General features: G+C 38.5%; 1 protein-coding gene across 1 annotated transcript; it reads right to left on the bottom strand.

Moving 5' to 3' along the window:
- Nucleotides 1–965: 965 nt before the first annotated feature.
- rad23b (RAD23 homolog B, nucleotide excision repair protein) lies at nt 966–14,605 on the bottom strand. Its single transcript, XM_073824779.1, has 10 exons — nt 14,409–14,605; nt 11,752–11,833; nt 11,413–11,492; nt 9,597–9,784; nt 9,319–9,365; nt 7,749–7,876; nt 6,272–6,407; nt 6,057–6,184; nt 3,975–4,139; nt 966–1,838 (listed from the first exon to the last, which is right to left on the bottom strand). The coding sequence occupies exons 1-10, from the start codon at nt 14,472–14,474 to the stop codon at nt 1,725–1,727; spliced, it is 1,134 nt and encodes a 377-aa protein (XP_073680880.1). The 5' UTR covers nt 14,475–14,605; the 3' UTR covers nt 966–1,724.
- Between the last annotated feature and the right edge of the window lie 7,959 nt (nt 14,606–22,564).

Here is a 22,564-nt window from a genome sequence, read left to right as displayed (position 1 = left end):
CTGTACATAACGCAAATCTTAACGTCGTTATAGCTCACTTTATCTTTATTTACCTCACCTTTGTTAAAAGTTCTTGATTTAATTCATTTGCAGTGACGGCTCAGTTCGCGCCATTCCTGTCAGAGTCCCAAGCGCGCGCAAATTATGTTCACGCGCTCTTTCGAGTCAGAAGTTTGCGACATTTAAATACTATCACCCGAAATATATTTAGATTTAAGGAAAATCGACAAATTTACTAGCTTTTCTGCTGTTAATATGACATATTCCATGCGTAATTAAAACTTGATGAGGCGGCAGTACTTCTTGTAAACACACATTGAAATAAATATTTCTTTTGATATATATTTCTGCTCTTATTTTATTCTAAATATTGTACATACATGACCCTGCCTGGACCACAAAATCAGTCATAACGTTAGTTTTTTTTTAAATTGAGATTTACACATCATCTGAAAGCTTAATAAATAAGCTTTCCATTGATGTATGGTTTAAGATACAATATTTGGCCGAGATACAACTATTTGAAAGGGTGCAAAAAAAAAAAAATCAAAATTTGGAGAAAATCACCTTTACATTATTTATACATTATATGAAAGCTGAATAAATAAGCATTGCATTGGTGTTTCGATAGGACAATATTTGGCCGAGATACAACCATTTATAAATCTAAGGAAATAAAAAAATCTAAACATTGAGGAAAATTGCCTTTAAAGTTGTCCAAATAAAGTTAACAATGCATATTACTAATCAAAAGTTACATTTGGATATATTTATGGTAGAAAATGTAACATGATCTTTGCTTCATATTCCAATGATTTTTGGCATAAAAGAAAAATCAATAATTTTGACCCGTGTACTTGAGACTGGTTTTGTGGTCCAGGGTCAAATACCAGATTTAAGACAAACAAGGTGTGTTTGTACATCTATCAATATGACCTCACAGTAAAACAAAAGAACAGGTCATCTGCATTTACGTTGAAAACGTTTATTTCCCTGTAAAAATGACAGTATAGTGATATTAACGTCAAACTATGGAAGTCATATACATGCTTTTAATGGTTCTTAATGTATACGGAAGGGCTGCATGTGTCAATATCACTCAAAACACCCACAGTAAGAGCAGAGTCTTTTACCGATAAAGACAAAAACCAATCTAACATAACTCCGTTGGCTTGTTTAAAATCTTTACTGTCATTTAAAACTGCAGTATTTGGGTTCCCTATTAATGGTCAACTTGAATGAGAAAAAGAGAGCGATAAGAAACAGAAGAAAAACACTGCCCTGAACAGGGACACTGATAATGTGATTAAACCAAATGTCCCAATCAATCCGGATTCCTAATTCAACTGATTTCACTGAAGCCCCTTGAACCTGCTAACATTTCCTAACGATGGAGAAAACAATGCTCTTTATTGGTCATAAAAAAGAACAAATGAAAAACAAACAGGTATCACACAGGCAAGTGTTAGATGAAGCAAAGAGGCTTTTACTGATTTCTGCCCCTGGAGACCAACAAATGATGTGTTTGTCTCCAGACGGACGTGCTCATGTCATCCAGTGTGTAAAATTTAGACAGAATATGACAGCCTGTGTGTGTATGAGTGTGTAAATGTTTATGTGTGTGTATTTGTATAGATTTTCTTCTCCAAAATGATCATTCAAAAAAGAAAAGAAAAAAAAAAAAGAACATAAGAGGGGGAAATGATCGGGGCGCCACTCCTCCTCTAATCATCATCAAAGTTCTGTTGTAAAAGGAAGTTTGCAGCCAAATTTTCATTCTTCTCACAAGCAAAATAGGCCTGTATAACGAGTCCTTCTGGGAATCCAAGGGCTTTTAGCTGAGGAAGAAACACAGAGGAAACATGGAAAGGTTAGATAAGACCACAGAAAGACTCCTGGTGTCCTTTTGGGGAAAAGACTCGCGCACCTTTGATCGTTCGCCAGCCTGATCCTCCATCTGTATCTCTCTCTAATTAAAGGGTCTCAGCGTAATTAGCCCAACTTGAAAATCAGACTTTACAGCTTTAAAAAGTGTCTTAAGGCTCAGGCTGAGAACAAAGTTAAACTAGAGTTGAGGATGCACCCATATAGACTTTGTGCGCTGGCAAATGAAATTCAACAGCTTCTGGGCAATCATTTTTAGTCGAAGCAAAATATGTACAAATATGTATGTCTCATGTTTTCCTGCATTTCAGTTCCAGCAAATACTTAAAAAGTCCTAAAATCAGTTTGATCAAATTTAAGGATATTAAAATTAACCCTTAAAGAACTAGAACATTTTTGGGGCACCTGAGGCATCTGTATATTTCTTTGTTTTTTGTTTTTCAGACCTATTCTAGCAGTCAGCATCAATTGTCATATATCATTATAAACAAAAGAACTTGAACTTTATGTGTAGCTTATTTAAAATTGCAATTTTCCTTTTGTTTTCTCTAAAAATTAGTGAATTTCCAGAATTTTAGGAAAAACGATAGCAACAATTGGGCGTTTTTTTTACTGTGTGCTCAAACAAAAACTTGAATTAAAAAAAAAAAAAAATTGTATTTAGGTCTTTTACACTTCCATATAAATTGTCTATATATAACATTCCCCAAGCAAGTTATAGCCATTGATTACAATATTATTATAGGTGCTTTTCAGTAAAAAACAGGCCCATTTAGTTTATTGACAATATAGACCTGTCCAAAAACGTTTCAGGAGTAAAGTCATAGCAGAAACAGTGTTATATAATAGCAAAACAGTAAAAATAAGTTACTTTTTCAGATAAATATATTCTTAATCTGAGGATGAACAATAAACACAAACAGTGCAGAAAGTAGCTCAAGAAAAATTGCACAAATTGTCTTGTGCAACAAAAAATTCAAAATTCAGTCCAAATTATTCAAAAATTCACACAAAATGAGAGAGAAATGTACAGAGTGCAACTGAAAAAATAGTGAAAATAATCTTTACAAACTATATAAGAATTAGTTACATAATATAACAAGCAAATAGATGAATCTGCTGGCTGTAGTCTGCGTCCGAATCTATTTTCCCGGGACATCGCCTAGTGACGCAAAAACCTAAATTCCAGCGCTTTATCCGATATGTACTGCTGTTTTATCCTTGTTTTTGGTTTGTTTTATGTCAAAGGACTTTGTCGTAAATATCTCTGTACATTTTCAAAGAATGCTGTCATGCAAATGTGTTATTTTGCGTTTGTTTTCATGCACTCAAGACGGACTTTGCTTTCATTTTGCGTTTGTTCAGAGTTGCAAAGAAACACTAATCGGTGGTTCAAAAGACCAAAACCTGTTTATTGGCTGAATAGATGACAGTTTGAACCAATCTGGGCACAGGGGTGGGACTAAGCATCAACAATCGTTCCTGTTTGACTCAGAGGACCGAAACGTATTGATTTCATCTGACAAATCAGTGCTGAGGAAATGCGATGACGTAATCACGCTCACCACGGAGCCTCTGAATATCCAAATGAGACAAATGTGATATCACCGAAAAGTGATGCTGACTTTTTAAAGCATTCAAATTGGATTAGCGGTTCAAAAGTTACTAAACATTTAAGAACAGTTATTTTTAGCCGGTCTTTGAGGGTTAAATATCTTAAAGGATATAACAAAAGTCTTCATGATAAATTGAAGAGGTCTTAAAACTGAGAACGGAAAACCAAGATACAGCATAACATTATTAATAAGCTTTAAAAATGATTTAATTAAATACATTTCCAAAAGCGGCGCCGTCTCGCATTCTACAGGCTTGTGGTTTCAGAGCAGTTTGCAATCAATGGATATGACTCACTCATGCCAAATGTGGATGAATATGACGATGTGCCTATGTTATGGTCATTATGTTTACATGAGAACCTTGTTTTGAAGTGTGCTGCATGGTAAGTATCTGAGATACTTTATTGATTTTATTTGCACAGGTCAGCACCTGTAAACACTGTTTTCCAGCTGAAAATGTGTTAAGTGTTTTACCCTCTCAATAGCTTCTTTCTCCTGGGGTGTGACCTGGATGTAGTTCATTTGCCCGCCTCCTGCCTCGGCCACGCCCCCACCACCACCGCTTCCGCTGCCTTGCCCCGCCTCCTGCACCGGCTCATTGAGCATCTGGATGAACTGCTCCTGATGGCTGCTGATTTGCTGTGAAACAGAAAAGAATAAGTTCTGATTTGCAGGACAGGAAGGATGTTAATAGAAATCAAAGCCTCTCATTGGAAAAGTAAGTTCAAGTCAAAATCAGCATCTAGAGAGACAGAGCACATTTAGACATTTAGGAAACCAATCCAATGCTCTCCATTGACTTTGTATTGCGTTTTTATAAGTTGTCGACCTAAAAAACAAGTGTTTAAGAGCACAAATAGTAGTAGATATCAGGATATTTCACGTTGGGCCATTCAGTTGGATCATTTCTCCAACAAAAGGAAGGTAAGGAACAGGAGCACTGATATAGATCAATAAAATGTAGTTTCTCAATATATCTCCTCCTTTCAGGTTGGTGAAATATTCCTATGACGTTAAAATAATGAATGTTTACTGTCGCTGTTAATTTCCCTCCAGCAGGCAAAGTTAATATGACATGCTGCACTCTACTTTTGTGCTCTTAAACACTAATTTTTTTAGGTCGACAGCTTATAAAAATGTAGTTGTGTGTTTTTTAGCTTGTTTACTGTACACCTTGTCTCATAGCAGTTTTCAGACATCATTCTGATTCTTGTTATAAGTCAGAAATGACAAGGAGGCAGCTTCCCACAATACAAAGTCAATGGAGAGCTCTGGATTGTTTTCCTCCGGTGGGCATGGTTTTCAGATTATGGTGGCATGATATTTCAAAAACACTCCACATAAGCAATCTTTTGCAGGTTGTAGATGTGTTCTGGTACTAATTGCACATAAATACAGCAAACCATATAATCATGAATACATAAGAGAAGGAAACACTTGTTTTTGAAGTCAGAGTTGTGCATTTATAAAACTACAGTATTTTGCTCATCTCAATCTAGGACTGGGCAATATGGCAAAGAAACTAAAATCTAATTTTTTCAGAAGGTTTAACCAATTCTCACCTTTTTTTTGCTATTTTTTACCAGTCAACTTGAAAATGTAACTATAAGATTTAAGTAACTTTTTCTTTATCAATCCCCTAGTTAAAGGAAATTCTATTCCAAGTGCTCCGCACATGAAGTTGTCAACATGATGTAAATGTTAAACAAATCACTTGTTAAATATCTTTGCAGAAAAGATGCATGAACTACAACTACATCTTGTACAAACTTGCCACACACATTGTATGTTAAGACATAATGAGAAAAATGCTTTAAAAAAACCCTCAAAAGTCAAGGTCATTCAAATTTAAAACACCAGTAGACTATTCTGCCCTCCAAAGGCAAAGTGCAGTAACTACACCAACACTGAAACTGAAAAAAAAAAATGCCTTAAATTTTTTTCACCAGCTAGTCAAACATGTTGACACTCTCGTTTCTCTGAAACAGGTAAAAATTGAACCAGGAGACTTTGCCACAAGACAAAACAGATGTCACAAAGTGCATTTTAAATTAAATTTTGACCAAATGTGTAGTTACTGCGCTTTGCCTTTGGAGGGCAGTATTATTAACTATAAATGTTCTGTAAATGCAATGAACAGCAGCTGTCAGCCTGTCATCATAATGCAAACATGAAATATCAGACATACAGTAGTACTTCTGCAAAGGTTTCTTATTTGATTGCACTGCTTTTCCATTGTTTTTTCTTTGTAAACATGGCACTCGCGTCTTATGCATGAAACGGCAATATAAAAACGCGGTGCTCAAGTAAAAAGTTGCATGTTTTTTCTATTCCACTGCCCGGATAATATTTCTATTCAAAATCATGATTCCTTGATTTAAAAAAAATTCAATCGTGGCAAAACATAAAATTTGAATGAATCGATAAAATCTGGAAAATCGCCTAGCCCTACCTCACCATCTCGTATCAAAAATATAAATGCATTTACGCCAGCTCTGAGCAGCATTAAACAACCCATTTAAAACCAGTGCCATTGTAACAGTGTGGAGTGTGTACCTGCAGGAGCTGCGGGTTCTCTCTGCCGATCTGCTGTAGTAGAGCTGGTAGGAGAGACGGGTTCTGCTGGATGATCTGTCTCATCTGCAGGAACTGCGGCTGGTTCCTCAGGAACTCTAGAGGATTTGCTGCACACACAGATCAGAGTCAGAGAAACAGGTTCTCGGGACCACCATCTGATGAACACGGTAAAGTGTGTAACACACATCACTCACCTCCTGATCCTGAGCTGGGCTGTGATGGAGCGGTGCTGGACGGCGATGAGAGGCCTGTGGACACAGCAGGAGCGCCTCCCGCAGGAGCCACTGGGTCAGCACCTCCTACACTGCCCTCACTCTCCGCAGGAATACCCTACAGCACACACACACAAAACCCTCAGAAAATGGACCCACAAAACACATCTGCAGCACAGAGGATCATTATGTACTAAAACAAGAGAGTGTATGTATAATGAAGCATAAAAAAGTGCAATAACCCTTAAAGACATGGAACATTTTTGGGGCACCTGACGCACTTGTACTTTTCTTTGGTTTTTTTTTTCAGACATATTCTTGCAATCAGCATCAAGTGCCACATATCGTTATAAACAAAATAACCTGAAGTTTGTCTAGCTGCTTTAAAGTCCCAATTTTTCTTTTATTTTCTCTAAATATTCTAGAATTTTAGGAAAAACACAAGCAACAATTGGGTGTTTTTTACTTAAGCAATAAGGTACGAGAGGCCGTGCTGTATAATGAATAAATCACGGCTGAAGGGCGTTGTTAGGCAACCCCTTCAGCCGCCGTGATTTATTCATGATACAGCACGGCCTCAAGTACCTTATTGCTTTTATAAAACGGTTACCACACAATAAAAATATTAAAATCAAAAATATATATTAATTTATATATATATTAAGTTGTACGTTTTCATAAAGTAAAATCATTAACTGCCTTCCGCTGTAAAAAGTAGTCCCTAACTGCTGCAGCTGTGTTTACGTTGCTAAGGGTGGTTGCTAAGGGGGTTCAATGATACACAAAACCGTTGAGTGAAGCGGTCATAGCAGCTGCTGACCAATCAGAATTGAGGAATGGAACTAACCGTTTTTTAATGTGTATTCAAGAACTCCTGAAGTTTGGATTTTTTTGTCTTTAGAAAATTGCATTTAGGTGTTTTAAACTTCCACATAAAATCTTGTCTAGTTTTGTCAAGTTGTAGCCATTTATTACAAATTTATTATAGGTGCTTTTAAGTGAAAAACAGGCCCATGTAGTTTAATGACAATATAGATACCGTTCTGGAGTAGAAACAGTTAGAAACAGTGAAAAAAAAAAAGTTACATTTTCAGAAAAATATATTCTTGATTTCAGGATCATTAAGTGTAGCTAGTAGTGAAAAACTTTTCCTGTGCAACAAAAATACGAAAAGTCCAAATGATATACAAAATGAGAGGAATATACTGAGTGCAACAGAAATAACTGTGCAAATTATCTTTACAAACTATATTAGTTTGTGTTAGTTACATTATATAACAACCAAATAGATCAATTCGCTGGCTGCAGTCTGCGTCAGAATTGATTTTACAAGGACACCGCCTAGCGACGCGAAAACAAACTTCAGTGCTTTATTCGATTTGTACTGCTGTTTCACACTTGTTTTTGGTTTGTTATGTTAAAGGGCTCTGCCAAGTGTATTTCTGTGCTTTTCTCTCACCGTGAGCAGGTACTCGACGGCGCGGTCAGGATTGTTGAAGCTGGCTCTCAGTGCCGCCACCACTCTGTCTCTCTCGTATCCCATCAGCATGATCTCCGTCACCATGTTCTCGTAGGACTGACCCGTCACTGCAAACAAAACACACGCAAACTCACTTCATCCTGCAGAAATCATAACTGAACTCATAAAATTAAATGGAGAATGTGAATAGGGATGCACCGAAATAAAAATTCTTGGCCAAAGCCGAACATTTACTGCATAAATGTGACCCTGGAGCACAAAACCAGTCTTAAGTCGCTGGGGTATATTTGTAGCAATAGTCAAAAATACATTGCATGGGTCAAAATTATTGATTTTTCTTTTATGCCAAAAATCATTAAGAAATTAAGTAAAGATCATGTTCCATGAAGATCTTTTGTAAAATTCCAACTGTAAACCTATCAAAATGTAATTTTTGATTAGTAATATGCATTGTTAAGAACCTAATTTGGACAACTTTAAAGGTGATTTTCTCAGTATTTTAGATTTTTTTGCACCCTCAGATTCCAGATTTTCAAATAGATGTATCTCAGCCAAATATTGTCCTATCCTAACAAACCATACATCAATAGAAAGCTTATTTATTGAGCTTTCATATGATGTATAAATCTCAGTTTTGTCAAATTTAACCTTATGACTGGTTTTGTGGTCCAGGGTCACAAATTAAATAGCCAATATTTGCTTTTTACAGTTTTGTCTTTTCAAAGAAAAAAAAAATCAATTACAAAACAACAAATTAAAAATATTTACTTAACACTGAACATTATTAACATTCTAGTAGACATTATAGCCTACCAACAAACCACAATTTAACTTAAAATGAATAAGTTAGTAAAATAATATTCTATGGCCTATTTAAGACCTCCTTCTTGAATCAGGCATGTGTTTTTAATGTACAAATAAATGCAGCCTCGCTGAGCAAAGGAGAATGTTAGAATAAATGTATTAATAGAGCTTTTGTAATGATCGTTATTATTTTTGTCTTTATTTTATTTGACAGAACAACAGTATAATGCCAATACTAACATTTCTGAATGTTGTCTTTTATTTAGTGGTAAACCCGCAAGAAGAGCTCAGTCCTAGTGTTTGCTGGCAGCAGCAGATTTGTGAATGATTGTCATCTTTGGTCTTTGAACCCTGGCTAAGGAGCTGCTGTCAGAATAAATACAATTGGTGTCTGGTGTATTAGACAACAGAACGTTCTGGAGTTGATTGACTAATGGATGATTTCAGTCATCATACAGTAACCTTTCTCTCCTCATGAAGACATGCGATGCGCTTCTAAACAGTCTCTCGCTGTCGCTGCTTGGAATGATTTTTGTGTCTTTCTCAGACAGTTTTAAATACTTCCACACTGACCACATGTTTGATCATTAGTGCACGCCTCTATTTGATCACGTCACATCATTGTTCGCTATCGTTTATTCTGCCTTTTTGCTTATTCGTTTGAACACTGAAAGTTTTTAATGCTATTTTAATGTAAAACATTCGGTGCATCCCTAAATGCGAATGTGAATGTGTGTGGATTTACCCAGTGCAGACGTCGCCTCTTCAAATATGTTTGCATTTGGCGAAGAACTGCAAACAGGAGAAAATGAAAAAAAAAACAATAAGGTTAATATGAAATAACACACCGGAAAGATGGCCCACATGACGTTTACTTATCATCTGAAATGTCCTTCTGTTTTAAATACATTCATCCAGGATAATCCTTAGTTCTACTGATACTGTTTTAGGAGACACACCAGACCCGTCCAGCACCAGCACTCACATCGAATCGACAGTAACTGTGTCAGGATGTGTGTTTACCTGGCGGGTGTAGAGGAGGGCGCAGCGTCGCCAGCGGGTTTCTCCTCGGTGGGTTTGTCCTCTTTGGCCGCGCTCTCAGACGGGGTTTCCGCAGCTGGGGTGGCAGACGGGGTCGGGGTGGCTGTAGTGCTGGAGGAAGCGGCGGCGGAGCTGGACGATGTGGCAGCAGATGCAGGAGCCGCTTTAGGCTGCAGGAGAAACATTGTGTCACAACTTCACACACAACTGCATTTATATAACATTAATTCCAGTAAATAGGGACTGCATTAGTAAGCTGACTTTGGCCAATCATAACAGAGCTCATTTACATATGGCCATCTTAAATTACAGCAGCAAAGAGAGTCAATTATAAAGGTCATAGAGACGGTGGAAAATAATTAGGAGAAACTAAATTATCTTTCATCTTTTGTATGAATAACTCAAAAGTAGGTCAGGACAATTAAATCATAATATGGATTAGCATCTGAGAATTTATCTTTCATGTTTGTTTCATGTTTCGTGTTTTAATTTTAAACCTTATTTGTGTAGCACTTTGTTTGTTCAACTTTCATTGGATTGCGCTCTAAAATGAATTACATTGTTATTGTTTTCACTTAATTTCCATCATATTTTAGTTAATACATTGGGAAAACAATTTAATTATTTTACCAAAATAAGAGGGATCATACATAATGCATGTTATTGTTTATTTAGTACTGACCTGAATAAGATATTTCACATAAGGATATTTACATATAGTCCACAAGAGAAAGTAGTTGAATTTATAAAAAGTTTACATCCCCTTGATTCTTAATACTGTGTTGTTACCTGAATGATCCACAGCTGTGTTTTGTTTAGTGATAGTTGTTCATGAGTCCCTTGTTTGTCCTGAACAGTTCAACTGTCTGCTGTTCTTCAGAAAAATCCTTCAGCTCCCACAAATTCTCTGGTTTTCCAGCATTTTTGTGTATTTGAACCCTTTCCAACAATGACTGTATGATTTTGAGATGCATCTTTTCACACTGAGGACAACTGAGGGACTCATATGCAACTATTACAGAAGATCAAACACTCACTGATGCTCCAGAAGGAAAAACCAAGCATTAAGAGCCGGAGGTGAAAACTTTTGAACAGAATAGAGATGTATACATTTTTATTTATACATTACCTTGCCTAAATATCTTAGTTTAGTACTATTTAGTACTGCTTTTCAGATAGTTACATGTTTTCCAAAAGACAAATTAAGTTAAATTTTCAAATTTAAAAAGTTTTCACCCCCGGCTCTTAATGCATGTTTTTCCTTCTGGAGCATCAGAGTGTTTGAACCTTCTGTAATAGTTGCATATGAGTCCCTCAGTTGTCCTCAGTGTGAAAAGATGCATCTCTAAATCATACAGTCATTGTTGGGAAGGGTTCAAATACACAAAAAAAAAGCTGGAAAACCAAAGATTTTGTGGGAGCTGAAGGATTTTTCTGAAGAACAGCAGACAGTTGAACTGTTCAGGACAAACAAGAGACTCAGTAACAACACAGTATTAAGAATCAAGGGGATGTAAACTTTTATATAAGTTCAGCTATTATTTTCTCTTGTGGACTATATGTGAACATCTTTATGTGAAATATCTTATTCAGGTCAGTGCTAATTAAACAATAACACGCATTTTGTACGATCCCTCTTACTTTGGTAAATAATTAACATGTGCCGATTCTGAAAGGCATGTATGTATATTTTCAAAATCCTCTTTAATATTACAGATTTTTTATAGACACCAAGAGTACAACTCTGCAGCAGAGAAACAATCACACGCAAGCTGTGATAAGACTGATAATGTCTCACCTTTGCTACCATAACCACCACAAAGTTCTTCTCATCTATCTTGTACTCCTTGAGAGCTGTGTCATCGCTCAGGATTTTGCCTGCGGGGAACAAAATAATTAAAACAAACGAGTCATTATTCATCAGCACTTGCGTCTGAATCTGACAGGCGTCAGTCATTCATCAACAAATGACACGTCAGAACGGTGCTCCCGCATAAAAGGGACATTATCACCGCAATTCACACGATAATACAAAACAACCCATGATGACAAATCACGTGCATCACACAGGGTCACATCCTTATCATCTGGAAACAGACACCATACAGTCACACCTTATCAAACGCAGAGGACGTACCTGCATATATCAACTTCTGTCCCGCCACTGGAAAGTTATCTTTTCCCTTTTCATTCTCTATTTTTTCCTTTAAGGCTTTTACCTGTGAAAGACAGAGCAGGAGAAAACAAATCAAAGTCCTATCTGAGCGAGCAAACAGCAAATGCTTTTCTGTGGTCCGGCTCAGCACTAAAACCAGCTCGGTGTTTTTGTTCAGAGTCTAAATGAGTATGGAGGATGTTAGTTTACATCGCAAATGACAAAACAACTACTTCAATATCAGATCTGAGCATTTAGACTTAAACATTTACAAAACTCCAATATCAAGCGCATCTCAAAGCAAATATAGAAGCGGTTAGGACCGGATCAGACGCGGCTGTTTGCACTCCAAATAATAACTGAGCGCAGCCAGAAATGGAAAACTGGTCAGAATGTTTGCTGCTTTCCGGAGAAAGAGTATTTCTAGGAATAAGCGGTTCTGAAATGTCTGATAAACAGGAAGTGTGGACTAAACCCACCAAGTGTCTTCCTTCCTAAAGGTCCAGATGACTTTTGACCCATCGCTGCTGGCGCCTCACCCCGACTGAGGACCATCACGTCTTTTTTTAACTGCATGAATGTGTCGTTTGCCCCAGATACAGACCCATTTTTAGAGGCAGATGGGTAAAAATAAAACTCAGAGTTTAGTTAAAACATAAGTTCACTCAAAAGTGACAATTCAGTCATCATTCGTTCACTCTGAAGGTGTTCCAAACCTGCATGAGTTTCTTGTGTTGAACACAAAATATGATATTTTGAAGAATGCGGGTAACCAAACTGTTTCTGGTTCACATTGACTTCCATAATATTGAAAAAAAAAAAAATGGGAACCAGAAACTGAAAGTTTGTAAACAATGACAGAAATGTTCATTCTTGGGTGAACGACCCCTGAAAACATCCACCCCTATAAACTAACATGAGTATGGTCAGTTTGCAGTTAATGCATATCTTAACGTAAAGGATTATTCCACTTACAAAATAAAAATTCCTGATAATTTAGTCAACCCCATGTTGCAAAGAATTTTTTTTTTTTTGAGGAAAACATTCCAGGATTTTTCTCCATATAGTGGACTTCATTGGTGCTAAACGGATTGAAGGTTACAAATGCAGTTTCAACGCAGCTTCAAAGGGCTCTAAATGATCCCAGCTGAGGAAGAAGGGTCTTAATTAGGAAAACAATTGAACATTTTCTATATATATATATATATATATATATATATATATATATATATATATAAATGATATACTTTTTAACCTAGCTCTAGCTCTGCGATGCATACTCTGTGCAGTCTGGTTAAGACAGTTAGGGTATGTCCATAAACTCCCATCTCATTTTCTCCAACTTCAAAATCATCCTACATCGCTGCTGAAGTACGACCCAGTGTTTACAAAGTGAACGTGCAAAAAGGGCAAATGGCCTTTACAAAAAAAGGTAAAACAGCGATGTAGGACGATTTTAAAATTGGAGGAGAAAACGAGACGAGAGTTTTTCCACATACCCTAACTGTCTTGAACCGGAATACACAGAATACATGCAGAGCTAGACAAGATGAGCATTTGAGGTTAAAAAGTGCATAAATATTAATTTTGTCCTCGGCTGGGATTGTTTAGAGCCCTTTGCAGCTGCATTTTTAACCTTCAATCCATTGAGCACCATTGAAGTCCACTTCATGGAGAAAAAACTTGGAATGTTTTCCTCAAAAAAAAAAAACGTAATTTCTTTGCAACTGAAGAAAGACATGAATATCTTGGATCACACTGGGATGAGTACATGATCAGGAAATTTTAATTCTGAAAGTGGAGTAATCCTTTAATAGCAAAGTACAAAGACAAGCAGTAGATTGAGATAACGCCACATGTCTGCCAGCAAAAATACATAAAACACAAATCACTGACTTCTAGAAGACTCTAATGACATACAAAGTGACTGAGGTTGGTCACATTTCATGAACTTTCATCAATGCTTATACGAGGCCAGACTAAACCAACTGCACATCTAACAAAGTTCTCATCTAGAAGAAACAATCAAACCAGCCTGTCTATAATTCACGAATATAAGTATCAATCCTTGTTTAAGCCTTATGTGCTCCATTATACAGCTCTGTCATTCCAGTCCACGTGTCTGGGAATCACATGAATCATGTTCAAGAAGCAGATACACAGATACTTGCGTGTATTCACACACACCTCACACACTCTAATAACACACATACACACGTTAAAACCTTCATAACGCCACAGCATGACTTGCTAAAACACACATATTAGCCTTTAACTATCTGTCTGACGCGACTAAAAGCTCATAATGAAGGTTAAATGACAGTAGTGGTGATTTTGGAGTAATTGCATTACTTTTAAATCTTATTTAGACACTTTTATGCTGTTGTGGTAAAAGTAAAAACTCATTTTACGAGGAGCTAACGTGCTAATGCTAAAGCCGTTCACAGAGCACCGTCAACATCGCCACGCGCGTACAGTAGCGAGTCTTCAAAGTTAATTTACAGTTACAGTGTAGTTACAGTGTAATTACAGTGTACTTGTGTGGTTTGATGGGAGTTTGCGTGTGTTTTATTGACATCGCTGACAGAAGTCTGTTAGCCGCTAGCAGCGCGCGCTGCCCTCACGCGCTCGTCTCTCACCGTCTCCTCCGCGTCGATGTCGATTTTAAACGTCTGCTGCTGGAGGGTTTTCAGCGTGATCTGCATTTTCGCGTTCTTCCGTGTCGCCGCTGTGGAAACTGACCGAGGGCTGGATCGCTGGCTGTGTTTTTTTCGCCGTGGCTCATCACAGCCTGTCCGCCGCCATTACGCGCATAAACACTTGACGGCCCGTCCCCCCTTACGCCGAACTGCGCATGCGCGCGCACAGACGCCTTTGCGTCACTGGAAGCGTGAGCGAGAGTGCTGAAGGGAAATGGTGTTTTTGTTGCGTTTTATGTCAACATACACACATATACAATTATCATAAAAGAGACAACAATATTAGCATTGCCACAAGTCGGGGTAGCGCCATATTTAATTTTTGGACGCGAATGAAAACGAGACTGTGAGGGACTTGAGTACGGTGTTCAATAGACTGTACCGTTTGTTTAGCTAATGAAACAGTAGACAAAAACTTCATTAAAACGTTTTGAAAGTTTTAAGTTGTTAAAATTATATGATCTAGTCGATTTAAAAACTGTAAGTCGATCCTTCACAGCCTTGTTTTCATCCGCGGTAAATCCAATATGGCGTCTATCCTGACTATTCTATACCACACTTCAAAAGCAAATCGTTTTCCCTGCTGAAAAAAAAAAAAAACAGCTAAAACCAGCCTAGGCTTAAATTGGAAGTAGCTGGTTTTAGCTGGTCTCCCAGCCTGACCAGCTAAGACCAGCCTGGCCAGGCTGGAAAAGTGGCCAAAACCCCTCTAAAACCAGCCTGCCGACCAGCTAAAACCAGCCAACCAGCCTAGGCTGGTTTTAGCTGTTTTTTTTTTTCACCAGGGTTAGTGATTTGGTGGAAATTATTTGCTAAACCATAGGTACAAAAATACAGTAAAATGGCAATACTTGTCTTTATTTCTCGGAACAAACATCCCTGCTGAAGAAAAAAAAACAGCTAAGACCAGCCTAAGCTGGTTGGCTGGACTTAGCTGGAAGTAGCTGGTTTTAGCTGGTCTCCCAGCCTGACCAGGCTGGGAAAGTGGCCAAAACCCCTCTAAAACCAGCCTGCCGACCAGCTATGACCAGCTGTCACAGTTCTGTCAGTTCATGTCTTTGGTTTATCCCATTTGTTTTCCCCCCGTTGATCTGTGTCATTTGGTTTAGCCCTCATCATTATTTCTAGCACCTGTCCTTGTATCATTAGTCATCTGTATCACCTGTGTCTGTTGATTAGTGTGTCTTTAAAAGTCTATCTGTTTTATGAGTTCACCGTCGGTCTTTGTTCATGTTATATGTTACTCGTGTGAGGACTATCATCTGTGTTCCTGCCTGTTCCTGCCTTGTTCATCTTTGAGAATTATATTAAAATAGTGTTTATTGTGTATATCGTCTCGTCTCGTCTCATCCTGCACGTCAAACCGTAACAGAAAGACCGACCGAAACAGTTTTTTCCGGCACCTTCCCCTACGTTTATTTTTTCGTTTTGTTAGCCTCAGTGTTTGTTTTTTTTGGTTTTTCTTCATGGACCCCACAGTTCTCCTGATCCTCCTGAGGCAGGGGGAACGCTCTCTTGAGGACCACACACGTGAGTTTCTCTTCCTGGCAAACCAGTCACACTTCCCGGATAGCAGCCTATGCGTCCACTACCGCCTAGGACTGAACTCTGCCACCAAGGCGCTGCTATCCGGGGAGGGTCCTCAAGAGAGCCTGCCGGATGTCATCGAGTGGGTGTTGGCGTCCTGCCAGTCATCCTGGACTGTCGACATCGTCAAGGAGGACGTCAGCCCCACTCCAGACCCAGAACCCAGCCAAACATCACCCCGACATGCGGAGTTGCAGCCCGAACCCACCGCAGATGGAGAGCCAGAGCCGAGAGCGACAGAGCCAAAGCCTGACCCATCTGACCAGGTGCGAGAGCCGACTGCAACATCGGCGACGGTGGATTGCCACGTGGAGCGAGAGAGGGCGATAGAGAGCCCTGCCCACTGCACCACCACTGAGGGTGAGCTTGGACCTAATTCTGGGGACTTAATAGACTTTTTCTCGGATCTCATCGAAGATAACTCTGGTAACTTAATTGACTTTGATATGGAAATATCCGTCTGTCCTGTCTGCCCGGAATTCCCACCCACCCACCCTCTGTCATCTGATGCCATGTTCGTCTGGCCGCCGCTGTCCCCTGACAGCCCCTCAGCTCACCCTCAGCCCACCACCTGTGCAGTGGGCTCGCCGCGGGACTGCCAGCTACCATCGGCGTCTCGGCTGGAGGATCCCTCAGCTCCGCCTCCAGCCTCCGAGTCCTGGACTCCGCCTCGGCCCTTCGACCCCGCGGTTCCACCACGGCTCTCGACGCCCTCCTCTACACCGTCGCCCGTCGATCCACCAGCTCCACCGGGCTCCATCGTCTTTTCGGCTCCGCCCTGGTCAGTCGTCACCCCATCGTCACCTCAGGACTCTGCTCCTCCGGCTGTGCCTCGTCGCGCCGTCCCACCGGCTCCTTGGGACTCCTCCTTCCTGCGGGCACAGCCTCCATCCTCTGTCGCTCCGGCTCCGCCGCGGATCTCCGGGACTCCGCCTCCGTCTCGGGCGCCAGAGCCTGTTCCACCTTGGCCCTCCGGATCCTCGGCGTCACCCCGGATCATCGGCTCTCCGTCTTCGCCTCGGGCTCCTTCTCCATCTGCTCCGCCTCTGTCGGTCGGCCCCATGGAGTCGGCACGCCTTCATCCACCATGGTTCCTCCCTCCGTCGGCTCCACAGTGGGCCGTCATCATGGCTGCGGTCTGGGTCAGTTCCTCCTGCCTTACGCCCCACCCATGTCCTCCCTGGCTCCTCCCTCCGTCGTCGCCCCTCTGGACTGTACTGTTTTTCACCTGGACTTTTGTTTTGGTCCCCCTCCTGGGGTGGCGTCCTCCGCCGAAGCCACCATGGACATTTTCCTTTTTTTTCGCCCCTCTTTTCTGTTTTGTTTTTCTTTTTCTACGGCGCGAGGACGCGCCTATTCGGAGGGGGGCGTAATGTCACAGTTCTGTCAGTTCATGTCTTTGGTTTATCCCATTTGTTTTCCCCCCGTTGATCTGTGTCATTTGGTTTAGCCCTCATCATTATTTCTAGCACCTGTCCTTGTATCATTAGTCATCTGTATCACCTGTGTCTGTTGATTAGTGTGTCTTTAAAAGTCTATCTGTTTTATGAGTTCACCGTCGGTCTTTGTTCATGTTATATGTTACTCGTGTGAGGACTATCATCTGTGTTCCTGCCTGTTCCTGCCTTGTTCATCTTTGAGAATTATATTAAAATAGTGTTTATTGTGTATATCGTCTCGTCTCGTCTCATCCTGCACGTCAAACCGTAACACCAGCTAAAACCAGCCAACCAGCCTAGGCTGGTTTTAGCTGTTTTTTTTAAGCAGGGATAGCCCAACTACTCTTCATAAGAAAGGCTTATTGGAATCAATGATTCTGTGAAGAACATGGAATCTTTCCACTGGACAAATGTGACCGTGGACCACAAAACCAGTCATAAGGGTCTTCTAAAAAAACAAAAAACAAAAAACTGAGCTTTATACATCTTCTAAAAGCTGAATATAGCTTTCCATTGATGTATGGTTTGTTAGATAGCACAATATTTGGCTGAGATACAACTATTCTGGAATCTGTGCAAAAACTCTAAATACTGAGAAAATCGCCTTTAAAGTTGTCCAAATGAAGTTCTTAGCAATGCATATTACTAATCAAAAATTAAGTTTTGATATATTTACTGTATGAAATCTACAAAATATCTTTATGAAACATCATTTTTACTTAATATCCTAATGATTTTTGGCATAAAAGAAAAAATTATAATTTTGACCCATACAATGTATTTTTGGCTATTGCTATTGCTACTTAAAACTGGTTTTGTGCTCCAGGGTCACAAATGGTTCTTTATAGTGGAAGGTATTTTAAAAAATGTTCATTTAAAGGTGCTTTGGGAAAAACATAATTTGGAAGCTGGATGGTAACAACGGCAAACTAATATGAAGCTAATAACTAATCGTTTCCGTAACCTAACTAGTAAGTACGTAAATACATAATACATAACTTTACATGCTTTGAAGGAACTTTTAACTATAACTTTTTGGGTAGTTTAAAGTAAAACATTGTCATGAATTCGTTGTAAATTACAAAATGCATTGTTATAGGCCTTTAGATGGAAGAATATAGTGCATATGTTAACAGCCTACGCGATTCCTTAAAAAATTCTCCTTTTGCTCAGCTGCGCATACACTCTTATGTCTGTGATCGGCTGTTGTTCAACGCTGCAAAAACATGCTTTAAAATTTGTTTTAATATAGAACTTTATTTCAAGTTAATGTTTTATATATATAATTATATATACATTATTATATATAAAAACTGTGCCCCCCATGAAAACGAAAATGTTCTGACGACGGCCCTGAAATGGTTAATTGGAATAAACATTGGCTTAATCTTAACATGACATCTGAACTCCTCTGTGTTTTAGCTTCAGGCACTGGTCGAACATTAACTACAAATAAACCATGAATGATCTGGTGTTGCTGCTCCGCAGGTTTGCCACGGATTGGCTTCACTGCCATTTACATCATGAATATTTTGCATGTTTTGGAAGCTTTGCTCTGCTGCTCCTCCTCCAGTGAATGGAGAGAGTGGAAACGCAACAGATGCACAAACACTGGGAGCCGCCGCCTGCGGTCGGGACGCGCAAAGACTCTCCTGCACACGTCACCAGAGCTCAGCCTGAGACACCAGCTGCCAGGAGACTCCAACAATGACAGAGCAACATAACACAATGTCATCAATGCTCATATAGCACAAAAAAGTGGCCAAAATATTTTTAACATATGTGACCCTGGACCACAAAACCAGCCATAAGGATCAATTTGGTGCAAAAAATCTAAACAATGAGAAAATCACTTATAAAGTTGTCCTAATGAAGTTGTTAGCAATACATATTACTAATTAAAAATTACGTTTTGATATATTTATGGTAGGCAAAATATCTTCATGGAACATGAGCTTTACTTAATATCCTAATGACTTTTGGCGTAAAAGAAAAAATGTATAATTTTGACATTGTATTGTTGGCTATTGCTACAAATATACCTGCTACTTAAGACTGGTTTTGTGCTCCAGGGTCACATATACGCTGATGCTCGAATTAAATATGTTTTTGTAATTGAAAATATATTCAGTTTTAAACTTCATACACCAAAATATATTACATGTATTTCACTGTTATTTCAGTCTACATTTATAAATGCAAATGTGGATAAAAAAGAACACTAGAGATCAAAAGACACCAATTTCTAATGATTTGAATGTTTCATTGTCATTTTTTGTAACATTGTAAAGTACGTTCCTTGCTTTTTATTCAAATGTGTTATATGTTCAGATATGTTACAGACAACAAAGTTTTTTTAAATATATATTTATTATTTTTATATTTTTAATTTTATAAATATATTCTGAACCATATTTTAGAAAATATATTTCATGGCTATTTTTTTTTTTTTTTTTTGCATATTTTAAAATATATAAAAAAATATATATATATTTGTCATACAGGCTGTAATTTAGATCAATAATAAACGTATCGCATAAATCAGATCCAGCTTGATCTGAATAATGACACTGTGGTCTTTTTAGAGCTGCTTTACAGTAGAATTTTGCATCACTGATTCTGTTCACTGTGAAGCTGCTATGAAAGAATCTATATTGCATAAAGTGCTGTATATATAAGTATTATTATATGTGACCCTGGACCACATAACCAGTCATAAGGATCAATTTATTTATTTTTATTTGAGATGTATATATCACATGAAAGCTCAATAAATATTGAAGTATGGTTTGTTAGGATAGGATAATATTTGGCCGAGATACAACTATTTGAAAATCTGGAATCTGAGGTGCAAAAAAAATCTAAATATTGATAAAATCACCTTTAAAGTTGTCCAAATGAAGTTCTTAGCAATGCATATTATTAATCAAAAATTAAGTTTTGATATATTTATGCTAGGAAATTTACAAAATATTTTCATGGAACAAAATGTTTACTTAATATCCTAATGATTTTGGCATTAAAGAAAAACGTATCATTTTGACCCATGTATTGCTACAAATATACTTGTGCTACTTAAGACTGGTTTTGTGCTCCAGGGTCACATATAAGCACTCATTGCTGTTTAAATATTTTCCCTCCTATCACTTTTAGCCACAGAGTCTGAGAACAATGAATTATACAACAGAGAGAATCGTCACACGATTTAATAAAATATGAACGGGTTTGGCCCGGAGGACGTGACCCTGAGTCTGAACCTTCAGAAGACCCAGAGGAACAGACACTGGAGCCCTTATCATGAGCCAGAGTTCATTCTGTCATCATTCATTCACTTGATTTCATCTGTGAAACACAACAAGAGATGTTCACTGAGAGCTTGTGAAGATCAGAGTCCACGTCTGACACACAAACATGTAAAACATCTACTTTCGTGTTTGACCAGAGAAAAACAGAAGGTCATGGAGGTTTGAAAGAATGTGGAGGTGAGTCAGTGAAGAGTGATCTGTTGATGTTTCTATAGATTCTAAAGCTCTTTACATGACAGTCCTGCGGTCTCTCCATTACTGCTCTTCTCCATCTCTCATCCTCGGATCACTTTGCTCTCCAGCAGCAGAATTAAACTCGTGTCTCGCCAGTGCAATCACCAGACAAGATTCAGCCGCATTTGCCTTCTGCTGGGATTCTAATAAAGCTTTTTGGAGCCTCCCAGCCTGAGAAAAACACTGCTGACTCTTCTCTGTGTTTACAGACACACAACAACCACCTCAGCTCAACTACTTCTGAAAAAAGTCAAGGCTGCTGTTAATAAGGGATTTGCTCCTTTATTTTTTAAACTGATATATGATAAACAGATATGTGACCAGGAGCACAAAACCAGTCATATAGAGCACATTTTTTTGAAACTGAAATTTATAGATCATCTGAAAGCTGAATAAATAAACTTTTCCATTGATGTATGGTTTGTTAGGATAGGACAATATTCGGTTGAGACACAACTATTTGAAAAAATTAAGTTTTGATATATTTAGGGTAGGAAATTTACAAAATGTCTTCATGGAACATGATCCTTATTTAATATCCTAATTATTTTTGGCATAAAAGAAAAATCAATAATTATTAATTAATTAATTATATTACATCAAGGTTTGCCAAACTGGTGTTTGTGAAGGAACTGCAGGGGATTTATGAGTTTATTTAAATATTCATAAAAAAAATATTAAATTAAAAACATTTTATAATCAATCAAAATTTAAAAAAAGTACTACTTGCCCCAAAGTGCCGAATTGAATCAAATGATTTGCAAACTCGTCCCGAAATGCTGAATTGAATTAAATGAATCGCGAACTGAATCAAATGATTCGCGAACTCACCCTGAAGTCCTGAATTTAATCCAATGATTCGCGAACTTGCTCTGAAGTCCCGGATTAAATCAAATGAATTCCGAACTGAATCAATGATTCACAAACTCTCCCCAAAGTGGCGAATTGAATCAAATGAATCTCGAGCTAAATCAAAGATTTAAGAGCCTGCTCCGAAGTCCTGAATTGAATCAAACGATTCGCGAAGGTCGCCCTGAAGTCCCGGATTAAATCAAATGAATCGCGAACTGAATCAATGATTCACAAACCTGCTCCAAAGTCCTGAATTGAATCAAGTGATTCGCAAACTGAATCAATGATTCACAAACTCTCCCTGAAGTCCTGAATTGAATCCAATGATTCGCGAACTGAATAAATAATTCGCGAACTTGCTCCGAAGTCCCGAATTGAACCAAAAGATTTGCGAACTCGCCCAAAGTGCCGAATTGAATCAAATAAATCACGAACTGAATCAATGATTCACTAACCTGGTCCAAAGTCCTGAATTGAATCCAATGATTCGCAAACTCACCCCAAAGTGCTGAACTGAATCAAATGAATCACGAATTGAATCAAATGATCCGTGAACTCGCTCCGAAGTCACGAATTGAATCAAATGAATCACGAATTGAATCAAATGATTCTTGAACCCGCTCCAAAGTCACAAATTGAATGAAATTAATCACAAATTGAATCACAAATTGAATCAAAT

This window comes from Garra rufa, chromosome 19 (genome assembly GCF_049309525.1).
Source record: "Garra rufa chromosome 19, GarRuf1.0, whole genome shotgun sequence".
NCBI classification, from domain to species: domain Eukaryota; kingdom Metazoa; phylum Chordata; class Actinopteri; order Cypriniformes; family Cyprinidae; genus Garra; species Garra rufa.
The sequence above is the reverse complement of the archived record's forward strand: the minus strand, read 5'-3'. Positions and strand labels throughout refer to the sequence as shown.